This window comes from Solea senegalensis, linkage group LG7, assembly GCF_019176455.1.
Source record: "Solea senegalensis isolate Sse05_10M linkage group LG7, IFAPA_SoseM_1, whole genome shotgun sequence".
Taxonomy (NCBI): Eukaryota; Metazoa; Chordata; class Actinopteri; order Pleuronectiformes; family Soleidae; genus Solea; species Solea senegalensis.
Window position 1 is genome coordinate 21,929,664 of NC_058027.1, and position 13,175 is coordinate 21,942,838.

The following is a 13,175-nucleotide window of genomic DNA, read 5'->3' on the forward strand; positions in this document are numbered from 1 at the left end:
AGCAGGTGAGCCAGGAGCTCACCTTTGAGGGCTCGTCCCGCAGCGCTGCCACTCGTCCTTTTTGAGGTCGCCTCAGCACCAGAGCACTGCCATAATGATCCGAGTTACTGTCCATGAGCGAGGAGGCCGACACTGGATACCTAAAGTCTGGAGTGCTGTCCAGCTGAGAGCGACTGGAAAGACAAAGAATTAGAGTGAGTTTGAGTGGTTAGAGCCTGAAACCACACACTCAACCACTTAAACAGCTTACCCATGAAGCAAGGAGTTGCTCCTGCTTCGACCCTGCTCGTTCTCTGCCCTCATAGTCTCAATCTGAATTAGGAGCTGCTCCTACAGGAGGAATTTCACAGAAGTGAAGAAATTAAGTCTATAGCTAACAAAAAAAGAAGACACCAACGCATAAAAAGATCCACATTATACTTTTACCCCTCACCTTCTCATGGTGAGACTCCTCGATCAGCTTCTTGGTGTGGTCCAGTTCTCTTATCAGAGCATTCTGAAGAGAGATAGACACAATATCAGACCCTGATAAAAACATTAACTGTCAGCTAACTATGCAACATGACAAAGACGTTTATGAACAACAAATATTTTTATGGTTAAGAAAGTGTCCTTGGTGCCACTCCACAACAAGCTCTCAGGAGGAGACAGAGATTAAACCAGGAAACTTCTAATCAATGTACATTCACTGTACCTACACCATGTTACGCTGGGCAACACCACCACCTTTCACAGTAGCTGTATCTCAATTGACCAATGGCTAAGCCCCACCCCCTAACACGGAAGGACCAATCACTGCAAGCATCAGCTTCACAATAGATTGGGACATTTTAACCCGATACTTAAATAGAAAAAAATGTCACTTTTCTCTTTCAGGACTTTTATGATGTTGTAAGAGAAGAAATGTAAAAAGATGAAACACAGGGTGAATGCAACGCTCGCTTGAGTCAATTTCCTGTTAAAACAAATCATTACATTTACTATGCTGACCCGCTAATATTAGTTAATTACTGTTGATGGTACAACCAATGGCCAATTAGATATTAGATAAGATAGGTTAGGCCAGGAGAAAGTGGCGATCGTGATGTCACCCATGAGAAACCCGATCTCCCAGTTTGAACCCTCAACCCCTTCAAATAGGTCAGCTGAGACACAGCACTGACACAATCAGCTTAAAAGGAAGCCTACAAAGAATGCAGGTTATAAATTGAAACAACTTCACAGCCACCTTATCCTCCAGAGCAGACATTCTCTCTTTGAGGTGCAGCTGGAGCCTCTCATTAGACTCCGACAGGAGCTTGTCCACTGTCTCTGACAGGCGCTTGTTGTGCTCCTCATTCATCTTCTCTCTCTGCCGCGCCTGTAACAGCAAGGTAAAACACAATGTGTGGTATGAACATAAATGAAAACAAACAAACATGAAGCATACACAGTAGGTTACTCAAGTTTCTTCACACTCACCCTAAGCAGTTCCTGGTTCTTCTCCTCCAGCTGAGCCTCCAGCTGCCTCAGTCTCTCCTCTACATTGCCATGGCGCTCCTCAGCCTGAAATGAAGGAACAATCATCTCACATATTCATTTATCTACAAAGATATCCTATTGGAGCAGTATATTCAACCCTCTCAGAGTTAATGCTGCACTCACACACACGAAGCAACCAGGTGCATATGGCATCTATACAGAGTAAGCATAAAGCTGCAGTAAGAGGAAAGCAGAGGAAAATACCACAACCAGAACTCTAACAACAGCCAATGTTTCCCACCTGTCTACCAAGGAACAAAGTTCTACATATTACACTGGTTCATGATCGATACTGAAACCAACCAGTTAGGTATACTGTAAATTACAACCAGCAGACATTACCAGTCTATTAGCTCTTAATCATGTAAAAGCTCAATGGAGTGGTACATTCCTGCGACACATCCTGTTCCAGTTTTTCTTGAGTCTCCATAAGTAAGTGAGCCAAACAGCTAGCATTTCTTGTTTGTTTTTAGACACCAAGGATTTGAGGATACCGTGTTTAGCGGGAAGTAACACAGCTTACCAGCAAATACATACACATTCTGACACCAAGTCTGGCACTGCACTTAACCAGGCAACTTCTATATAAAAGTTAAATTGTTTTTGTTTAGACTTCTTTAATGTAAAGAAAGGGGATCGGAAAATATAAGTGGTCCAATTAAACTGTTGATAATGCTGTCTATTAACCTGGTTAAGTTTAGTAACAGAGATTAAATATATAGGGGTTCTCCAAAATTCAAGTGTCCCGTTCTTATTGCTGCTAATGAATCCAGTCTTCCTTCTTCTGAGTCTTAGGGTCTTGAGAGGCACACAGAACACACTAGAGGTTTGACAAGGAGGAGGAGGCAGCATGGCATGAAGACCACACAACAACACAACATGACAGAAAGAGAGAGGACAGAGTTGGTTTAGTGGTTCAAAAAATAGACACATTCAAAACGGAACATGACTTCAGTGAGAGTGTAGGCCTTAAAGGGATAGTTCTGCTTTGTTGAAGAGTGATTGTATGAGATAGAGACACAGCCATATGTGTGCCCCCTGTGCCTAGAAGCAACAAAAGACAGGCAGGCACGCACTTGAAGTAATTGGGTGCCAGCAGTAATGGCAGCAGTGGATCAACAATGTGTGTGCTGTGGTGTAAAGTTTTTCTACACTGACTCGTGTCAGCTAATTAGTATTTATGGAACATAGATTTTATTAAATAATTATTTTGTCAAGTGGCACCTATATTTTCATTTATAGTTTCACAGGGTGGACCAGTGGTGTGTACAGTGTCAGCACCTGCTACCACAAACAATCAAAGGACACATCACGACACAAGGTAAATTGACGACACAAAAATAATGCCTTAGATATGCTTCCTTCAAAGATGCATCACCTGTGACCACTTGTGATAAGAACTTCCCCCATGCTGTATGTGTGTACATAAGAAACAGAGGTCACTATTCACTTTCATTCTTTTCATTCATTCATGTGGCTTCAAGTCAGTCTAAGCTGCATGAATATTTGTTAATACTAACATTTGTTTCACTTAAAGTTCTACAAAGTAATTTTACTTAATCTATATTTAATTTTACTTCAATACAAAACAATTCAAATCCCGTAACAATGTGAAAATGACAAAAATTAAAGGGAAAAGAAAAACACAGGAGAGGATAAACAGCTCCCTCGTAAACTAAAACAAAAAAAAAATCAGAAGACAATAAGGAATGCCAGTTTATAAACCAGATGTGTACTGGGAGCCAGTTAAAATACTAATAAGGTACTGTATGTTGCCTGTGTAAGTTCAGCAGCAGCGTGTGATGTCTGAGACAAAGACTCAAACTATAAATGGATAAAACACACAAGTCAAATATCTAAAAATAGATCCCAGTGGATATTTGAGTAAGATAAACAATGGCTTCCTCAGTGGCTTCCTCTGGGGGCTCCTTACTAATGCAGAGAACTAATTAAGGATGAACATTTCAAGCAAAAATAATAATTGACATTCACTGGGAATGTCAACGAAAGAAATTGAGGAGGGAATGGGGGAAAGTGTAATTTACACTTAGCCTTTAAACTTTTCAGAGTAATTCAGGTTTGTCACTGTAGTTACACTGAAAGTATTATTTTAAAACATTGTGGTCACTCAGAGCTTAACACACCTGACAGAGCCAGACAAGATCTTGTGGTGCTCTCCACAACTTTTCACATTAGCTCTATTGTTTGTAACACAACAAACATATTGATAAATATATATTTATGGTTTTAAGGTCATTTGGTTTGTTGGTTCATTTTATTTACAAGAAAACATTGGAATATAGCTTTACTTCTATTATAAAGTTTTTCATACTCGCATTTTACTCGCATTTTGTATTTGTCATTTTGCCATTTTTTACTTTGAAAACATCCATCACTAGTACGCATTAAATCCTGAGATAGGCTAGGATAGGAAGAATCTACCCCTTGGATCCTTCATTGTAAAGGAATGGACTAATGTTATTTGTGCGATGCATTGGGAGGAAACTGACAAACCAAGTTGCAACACTGGGCCACAATCAGCCAAGAAATGTAGTCTCAGAAAGAGGCAGCCCCTGAATTGAGACACAACATGTCTTTCTCTCAATTACACCATAAAAGCTTATACCTTGGTGAGGGCAGCTACTCTCTGGGCAAGCTCCGCCTCCACCTCAGGCAGAGTCTCCGCCTTGCGAATGGTCTGCTGCAGCTTCTGCTCGGCCAGCTCCAGCTTCTCCTGGAGCTGCCGGTTTCGGTCCTCAGTCTACAACAGACAACAAGCAAAACAGTCATTAGCAGACATGTTGAAGATTCATCTGTGCTGCATCACGGCCTTAGGAATTGTGTTCAGTTCCACAAGGTGAGGAAAGTGAAGAGAGAGGGGGAGAGAGAGAGAGAGAGAGGGAGACAAAGTGAGACAGGGAGAGGGATGAGTCAGGGTGGGGTGGGCAGGAAGTGAGGAAGAGAGCTTTCAAGATGACACAAAGACAGACAAAACACACAAGAAAAAAAGAAAAGAGACATCTCCATCTCAGTGAGTACATGTAAAGAGACGAGCCAGTGTCTTGGAGGCTTCCCATTCAGAGCCTGCTGCGCTGCTCTGTGTGAATACAGCAGCAATTCATCAGCAGGAGTCTGAGAACTGCAGGCAATTCCTGCTGGCAGACAACTCTGAGATTGACACACCACATTCGCTCTCATAGTGAATTTTTATGTGTTTTAGTGGGGCCTACTTGTCTGTAAAGAGAATCCTTGTTGGCCACTTCATTCTCCAGCTTGTCATTGAGGTCATGGACAGAAGTGGCCTCCCGCTGAGCTGCCAGGTAGCGCTTTTCCAGGGTGGTGATCCTCTCCTCCATGTCTTCCTTTTGAGCAACTGACTATACTCAAAAACACACACATACATAAGCATTAGTGTGGTCTCTCTCGGACCCAAACACCATGCAACCTTTCCACGTGATGAGATTACATATAATTTAAATACTGTGAAATGAATGTGAATGTGTATTTCTGAACAACACAAGTGCAACTATAAGATCAGCTGTGGTATAGAGGTGCAGTGATTCCTGGAAGAATAGGGTAGTTGATATATTTCATAATTTTCTTGTGGATTCTATAGAAATATAGTTTCACAATTCCATGGATTAGATGGTCACAATGCAGAAAATAAATGGGATTATTTACTTCCAGAACCTCACAGCTACTGTGTGTTTTATGCATTAAAACACAAAACTTGAAAACAATCTCCAAACTTCAGGAAGTCTTTACAAACTGTATTATTACATTACATTACATGTCATTTAGCAGATGCTTTTATCCAAAGCGACTTACAATAAGTGCATTTCAAATGTATCGTCCTCACCTCTCTCAAATCTCTCTGTAGCCGTGTGTTCATATCTTCAGACTTGATGAGGTCCTTACGGGCCGTGTCCAGGTCCTCCTCGAGCTCATTGATGCGTGATACCATGGCAGCCATTCGCTCTTTCATCTGGCCCAGATCAGCTGACTGACGGTCCACTACATCCTGGAGCTCACCAACCTTCCCGAACCTCAACTCATCCTCCTGACTCAGCGAACCATCCGATGACCGCTATGGGTGATAAGACAGAACTTGTGTTCCCATTCCTCAACCACTCAGAGTAAATGGTGTCAGAGTTTTATTATTTCACGCAGAACAATCTGTCAGCAGGAAGCTGGACTGTTGCCAGCCTGCTCACCTTCTGCAGTATTTGCATCTTGCCCGTGCATGTATGCAGGTTGCACAGCACAGTTAAATTGAAGCTTTACCCTGCTTTTTGAGACTGTATCCTCAGCAAATATATGCCATAATGTAGAATGTTGTAATTCTTATTGTGGCACGGACCCAAAAGCAGAAGTTACATAGAGCCAATGCAGGCAATGCAGACCTGCTCAGGATTTGACAAACTCATTACCCATTTATGAGTTGATGTACCATCAAAATAACCTTGGAGACATTACTTGAGGGAAATGTACATGTGCCTTTACCAGCATCTACTACAGTGTCTTTACAAGAGTGATCAGACATTGTTGCCTGGAAACGCTAAAATTAGAAAGTTGCCTGTTGCCTCTTAAGCTGAACAAAAGGTGGACATCGTCTCTGACTGGGCTATTTCACACGCCATCATTTCAATCTGCTGAAGGGTGACCTCACCTTGCCATTCGTGCTTGGTGTGTTTTCACAGTTGTGGTTGACCTCGCTGGTTCCATCTGCCAGCCCTCTCTTCAGGCTGCTCTGTTCCCTGAGGTACACCAGCTATAGAAAATATGTTGAGTCAAGTCAGTCACTTGCCTATTATCGCCATCCGAACAGATATGTGGTTAACCACTAAACCAACAGCATTTTACTCGTTTGCTGCTTCTTTTTAATGATTTGTGGTGTACTCTGCTTGTCTCTGTTGTTGGCCTCTATAAGGACCAGATAATTAAAGGACTGGAGACCAAACCACAGTTTCTTTGTGATTACACTGAAACAGAGCATCACATTTACCAAAGAAACAAACAATTGAGAAAAAAAACAGCAGCAAAAAGCATTTGTCCCAAATTTGTAAGTACAAGTACAAGTAAAATTTGTAACGACTGTGAAAATTCTTCTGTAGGCTTTTGCCTTACAAACCTTAGATTAAGGTGTAGATTTAATTTTATTTTTTTAAGCCTTTCTGTTAAACCACCAAGATCTAAATCCAAATCTAAATGTAGATGTTTGCACAATACACCACAAAAAGTTATAAATACTTCAAATAATAAATGGCGGTAACTGATGTTTACAATATTTTTCATGCTTGAATTTATAAATGTTCATTTGTTACACACATATTCCTTATTCAAGCTTTCCAGCAATACTGATCATATCAATGTAGCATGAATAACTCCTATGGTTGCTTACTTCTTTATGCGACATTGTGAGCTGCTCCTCTAACATGCTGCATCTTTCCAGGGCAACACGTAGTCTTTCTCTAACCTGGAAAACAGGTTAAAATTAACGTCCAGAAACTGTACAAACAATTCTACCTGAACATTTCTTTGTCTACCAATGTAACGTGTAAAAACATGTTAAGTATTACATTCAGTATTTCATTCTTACCTTCTCATCGAGGGCTTTGTGATGTTCGAAAAGTGACTTAAGGGCTTTGAGGACCTCCACTTCGCTGGAGACACCTGCTGGAGACTGAGCCTGCCTCTTCACCACTGTCATCCTCAGACTGCGCTCATGGCGAGACACCAGGCACTCCAGGTGCTCCAAAAGGAGCTAAACATCACATCAACAATTGGAGAAAAACATTAAAGGGGGCAGTTTTGTATGAAGTACTGACACAATAAATGCAGTGTGAGCCCCCTGTATTGTCAACCAGGTTGAATCACTGAAAACATTGTCGCAGAGCCAGCATCCACGTCTCAATCTGGTTTTAGTGAAGGGAGTTAGCAGGTTGTATGCACAGCACAGTCAGTGCAGACCATGAGCCAGAGCCTGACACTTCAAGATATCCAATTATTGAATTCAACATTGACTTGTATGATCTGTTTTTTTTCTCATCCCAAGGAAAGGGTTCTTTTAGATCTTTTAGAGTGCGGCGCCGTTCTAAAGGGTCAGGAGTGATGTTTTTATCGATTCAGTCTGAGATATCAAAGTAATAATGTCTCTAATAAAACAGTTTGAAAAAGTAAAAAAGGTCACAGGCAGAGACAGTACACACAAAGAACACACGTCCCGACATATGGTCTTGCAGCTCACAGCTGTCTCTTGAGAAATTCATTGTCAATGGTTAAAACATTTTGATGAGTGAGCATTTGGCAACACCCATAACTTGTGACAATGGTTTGGATTAGAGGACAGAAACCGATTTGTCAGCCAGTGTTGTGGCAACCACCTAGACCCAAAACAGAAACATGCAGAAATCTGTCAGGGATTTCTAGAAGAGAAACTTCTTCCCATCATTGGTGGAGATGTGTGTAGTCTAAGACAAGGTTGCATAAGAAACAATCCTGTGCACATGCTACCTACCCGTGTGTTGTTTCTCTCAGCCTTCAGCTCTGCAATCTCCTCCTCCTTCTCCAGAAGCTGTTCCCGGCACAGGTTCACCTCTTTCGTTAATGCAGCAAACTCCTACAACAGAAGTACAGCAACATGTTTGAGAAATGTCATATAAGATAGAACCAGAGTGGATAAGAAATCAGTTAAGTTTAGAACCTAATTTCTGAGGAACTGGTTAAATTTAGGGCTAAAATATGAATTGTGGTTAGATTAAGGTTGGGGATAGGCATTAAATGGTTATGGTTAGGGATAATGGTTTGTTTACGCTTTCCAAATACATGGAACTCCACACATTCAAACTAGTTGGGACCAAAGCAGGTGAATGTTGCTGTTCGTCATCATGTTTGTAAAGAGTATAAACAAACACTTGTTTAACAAACAGAGAAGCAGAATTTTTACCATATTGGTCACAGTTTAACAAAATATTGTAATATGTGTGAAGAAGACAATATCAGCATTTGCTTTACACGCACTTAAAGGTGACATCGAATGCTTGTATCACACATATATGTTAGTTATGGAGGTCTACTTACATATATTAAATTGTTTTCATGATTAAAAACCTCCTAATCGCTGCAAACGAGCCGATCAAAATATCTCCTGACTGACCAAAATCACACCCCCAGAACGTGGACTGTGTTGTGATTGGCCAGTCAACGAGAGCTTTCCCACTGTCCTGTGATTGGCCAGGTACCTGGAAGTGACGTAATAGATAGGCCAGCTCTCAGATACACAGCTCCCCCTTCTAGCACAGTGGATGTTCTGCATCTCAGCAGCTACAACGAGAGTAGTTCTTCTTCTTCTGCGCTTGAATGTATGCAACCGGATGTGCCCGGACTAGTGCCGCACTAGGAGGCGCTACAGTGGTGAGAGGAATGGTGAGGATTTCTGATGACGACATCAACCTACGGAAGTGCCGATCCGCTTCACAGAGCCCAGGAAAACAATACAACACTATTTTCTCAGCAGTGGCTGAACTGTTTGTTCTGAAACTTTAGGGTTTCATAAACAAGGTAATGACGCAGATACACACACAAACGCAGTGTTAATTGGAGCTTCCGGTCTATGTGGCCTTTAAACCTAAGGGTGATATCTTCCAGTGCTGTGGTCACTGGACCCATAGCAAGATAAAAAAAGGGAAACATTTACACATATTTAAATAGCACATAACTGAAAATTCCTTTCTCTCCTTGCCCCTCCAGTCAACCACACCTTCAACACTAAGGCTGTGTTTACATCTGAAACAATGGAGGTGGAGACGACAAGCGCTTCCTGTCTGACTGTCTTTGTACTCATCTTTGTGCAGTCACATTCTGTCTGATGAAAACAATCTCACACAAGGAGACAAACAGGAGCAAGAGAAACGACAGATGCTGAAGAGAGAGATTCCCTCTCAAATATCAAAATAAATAGCTTTTTACTCAGTTCTAATCAAGATTTGCTCTAAGAAACATAACATCTCCCTCCAGTCATCAAGTGCAAGTGTCCATGTGTGCGTGCATGCACACACACCATCTAGGAATTACATGCATGATTGGACCTAAACAATGTGCCATCCTGATTTTTTGCCTTGTAGCACAAGCACCCTGAGTGGTGAGGACTACTTACTATGTTTCAGAGGGTGGGAGGTTTTTGTGTGTGTGTGTGCGCCGATGCGTGTGTGTTCTTTTTATTCACTACCACAACTATTCTCCCTTCCCTTCACTCCAGCCTCAAAGCTTTTCCAGGGACTGGCACAGATTCTGCTCCTCTGAAGGAATTAAATGGAGTCTGCTATTGGCTACATCCAAGGTCTCTGCTTTCTGCTGGCCAATGACACACCATCAGAGGCCGGCCCAGTGGTAATTACAGAGTGGCGTAGTTACTACATTCCAGAGCAGATGCTGAGATTGACTTGTATGGCAACCTTTAGATTTCTCTAAGACTTAAGATACCATTTATGAGCCTTTCCCTCTGATCCTTTAATGTTCCTCAAAATGTTAATTTCACACACTAAAATGACAGAATTTGATACAAGGTAGAATCGCAAAAAGGAATCACATGACAGTAGGGCTGAAAATAACGATTATTTTCATAATCAATTTATCTGTTGATTGTTTTCTCATTTAATCATTTGGTTATCAGTCATTGCAACAATGATGTTCTTAAGTTTTATTTTGTCCACAAAACCAAATTTGATTATTAATTGATTATTATACAAATAAAGTAGAAAAATACTCTAGCTAAACACTCCGAGAGAGTCAAATTTATTTGAATGAATTCATTCAAACTTGATTTTTGGAAAAAGTGATGGCCCTATTCAACAGCAATGCACCAGCAAAGCTGTATTATTTTATTATTACTGAGCCCCACTGCACAGTAATACAAATAGAAAGCTTTACTATCATTGTATAAAATTGAACAAGATAAAGTTGTGAAACTCTGGTCAGTGCATATTAAAATATTGAAATGGATAGATTATTAGGCCATTACTTTTTTTTATTTAAATGCTATGTGACTTGCTAGGATGAAACATTACAATTTCACCTATTTTTTTTGTTTGTTTGCTTCAAACAATTTCATAATCAATTAATCTGCTGACTGTTGAATTATTAAAAAAATCATTATCTTTATTCAACTTAAGTGCAACCGGCGAAAGTTTGAATTCTTTCTTGAGAATGTGTGGCTAAAAAATATATACAGATTAATTTAAGATTGGGGCCCTGCTCCCATTTCTCCCCTGCAACAGAGAAACTGGTACCCGCCTCAGTGTCGAAGAGACATGCTGGTTAGAAATGAGCTGAGCTGCTGTAAGAACAGGGGAGGAGATTAAGTGTGTGTGTGTGTGGTACATAAATATGTGTGCCAACCTATTAAAGCAACAGCACACATAAACACAGATGAAACACAAAACTTTTAGGGATACAAGTGTCTCCTCTATAATACCATGTATTATAACAAAAAACAGGGGAGTCACTGGCTGATTGTGCTAAGGTAGGCAGATCAGTTAGTGACGGGCAGGTACAAAAGCCAATCATGTGGTCAGAATGAAATGATTGGCTGTGATTTATATAATATTACGAACACTTAAATGAAGAGGATTTTTGGTAAAACATCTCTCATCCCTGAAATTGAGTGCAGTTCTTAGCAACACTGCAAAAGAACTAAATTACCCCATTATAATGTCAACAGTGCAATAAGAACTTTAAAGACTCATTAATTATCAGTTGTGCAGAAAGTGACAGTTCAGGTTGTTGGTTACAGGCATGGCTGTATGAGATAAAGGCCCCCTGCAGGAAGAACCAGCATGAGACACAGATACTTGCTCCCGCTGTAAACACAGCTACCACTGAGGCCACAAGGAAAAGAGATTTAAACCAAAACAATGGCTCACCTTATAAAATCTATCTCAGCTTAATCTTAAAAATATGTTCAACGCTGTATATCACTGTTGTGACTAGCAACTTCAGTTTGTAAAACATTCATTCTCCCACAACAAAGTCCATTGAGTCCAGGCTTATTCTCATCAGCTGCAAATAAAAAGTAGCAAATTACTTCCACCGCCTTCAAGTTTGGAAAAGGAATCACAAGCAGGAACACAAAATGTATATGGCAGAAACAACTTGATGTAATTAAATCGAGTTATAGCTGAAGTAGGCAACCTTTTTTTGATCAATAATTGGGGATAGGGAGCCAGAAATATGTCAGTGGAAAACGCATGAAAGAAGCAAAGCATGAGTATAGCCTATGACTACAACTTGTCTGTTCTTCTTTTGCTGCCTCAACAATGTTTGCAACAGTTGTATAACACACCTGGATTTTCAGGACCAGTGCACACAAAAGTGAGTGAGAGAGAGAGAGAGAGAGAGAGAGAGGAATTATATTGGAAGAATACAAGTATCAGTGAACCATCCACATGGGGACAACTGACAGTTAGAGAGTTAGTCCAATTTGGTCAGCACTCTTTATACATTAACCCCAAAACAGATAAGTAAAAGAGCGAGTAAGCACCATCCAACAGAGAAGCTGCTGACGTGTGAGTAAGCTGCTCTGGAATGTTTGTGCATTCCAGTGGAAGGGTACTCTCACCAGAACGGAGGAAACAAGAGAGAGAAGTGCTCCCTTCCCCTCCTTAACCTACCTACCTACCTACACCAGCCTGAACGACCAGAGTCTCTGCAACACAATGAGGGCTGTATCATACTTCTGCATCTGCAAAGAGACGCTGCGCATTTCCACATGCGCAAACAAGCCTGTGGTTCCGTTCATCCTTAACGAGGGTCAGCATCAATCTAGTGTTCCACACAGGCGTACTCAACCTCATATTCTATTCCAGTAGTGCCAAATTCTAAACAGGAAATCTTTGCACTTGTATATCCTCATCTGCTTTGAGGACTGAGTTGTCCATGTGTGGGCGCATTTTCTCATATAACCTCAAGCAAGTTTCCATGGTTTAGGTTTACTTCGCATGTGGCAGAAACAAGTGTGCCACAACTAGACGGGAAAGTGTTGTGCTACATACGTAGAAGTATGCGCAGAAAGTATGAGCCCGCATATGTATCCAAGTCTGAGCAGGTCTACATTGCCTGCATTGGCACTATGGCTCTTCTGGTTTCTGGAAGAGCCATAGTGCCTACTACAAAACTCTGCGTCACAGCATGACCCCCCCAAACAAAGAATGTTAAGGAGAGTGATATCATAAGAGGCTGGTCAAGGGTGAATATTGGTCCGACTTTCACTCGCTGGTGTTAGCTGAAAGGAACAGAGGGATACGACACAGAGGGTAACCTGGTCCTCTTACCTCTGAACTAGTAAATGTTAATTGTTTGCTTGTCATCTACATCTAGTGTGAGCATGCTGTGTGTCAGGCCGGGTTATACAAGTCCTCTTGTCAATAAACCAAGTCACTCAAAGAATGTGCATACAATGAGTAATAAGCTAGGTTTGCAAACAGAATCTATGCAAACTAAGGCACTACCGTTCTTGCGTTTTTCATTTCGGATCCCCTGAAAAATAAAACAATGCATCATAGTAGTAAAAATTGCTAACATAGGCTACTGCACCTTGTCGTAAAATATGTTTGTACATTAGAAATCCTGCTTCAGAGTTCACTGGTATTATTGGCTTG

At 41.0% G+C, this 13,175-nt stretch overlaps 1 protein-coding gene across 18 annotated transcripts in view; it reads right to left on the minus strand.

The window, feature by feature from the left end:
* Positions 1-13,175, minus strand: part of LOC122772544 (liprin-alpha-1-like) — a 38,431-nt gene that overhangs the window by 18,046 nt on the left and 7,210 nt on the right. For all 18 annotated transcript variants that reach the window (XM_044030696.1, XM_044030702.1, XM_044030699.1 and 15 more), the window contains exons 3-14: positions 8,039-8,140; positions 7,121-7,285; positions 6,923-6,997; positions 6,191-6,292; positions 5,381-5,608; positions 4,752-4,898; positions 4,148-4,282; positions 1,462-1,545; positions 1,229-1,360; positions 434-496; positions 251-330; positions 23-173 (exon numbers count right to left, since the gene is read on the minus strand). In XM_044030696.1, the coding sequence (XP_043886631.1) occupies positions 23-173; positions 251-330; positions 434-496; positions 1,229-1,360; positions 1,462-1,545; positions 4,148-4,282; positions 4,752-4,898; positions 5,381-5,608; positions 6,191-6,292; positions 6,923-6,997; positions 7,121-7,285; positions 8,039-8,140 (1,464 nt within the window). The remainder of the gene's footprint in view (positions 1-22; positions 174-250; positions 331-433; positions 497-1,228; positions 1,361-1,461; positions 1,546-4,147; positions 4,283-4,751; positions 4,899-5,380; positions 5,609-6,190; positions 6,293-6,922; positions 6,998-7,120; positions 7,286-8,038; positions 8,141-13,175) is intronic.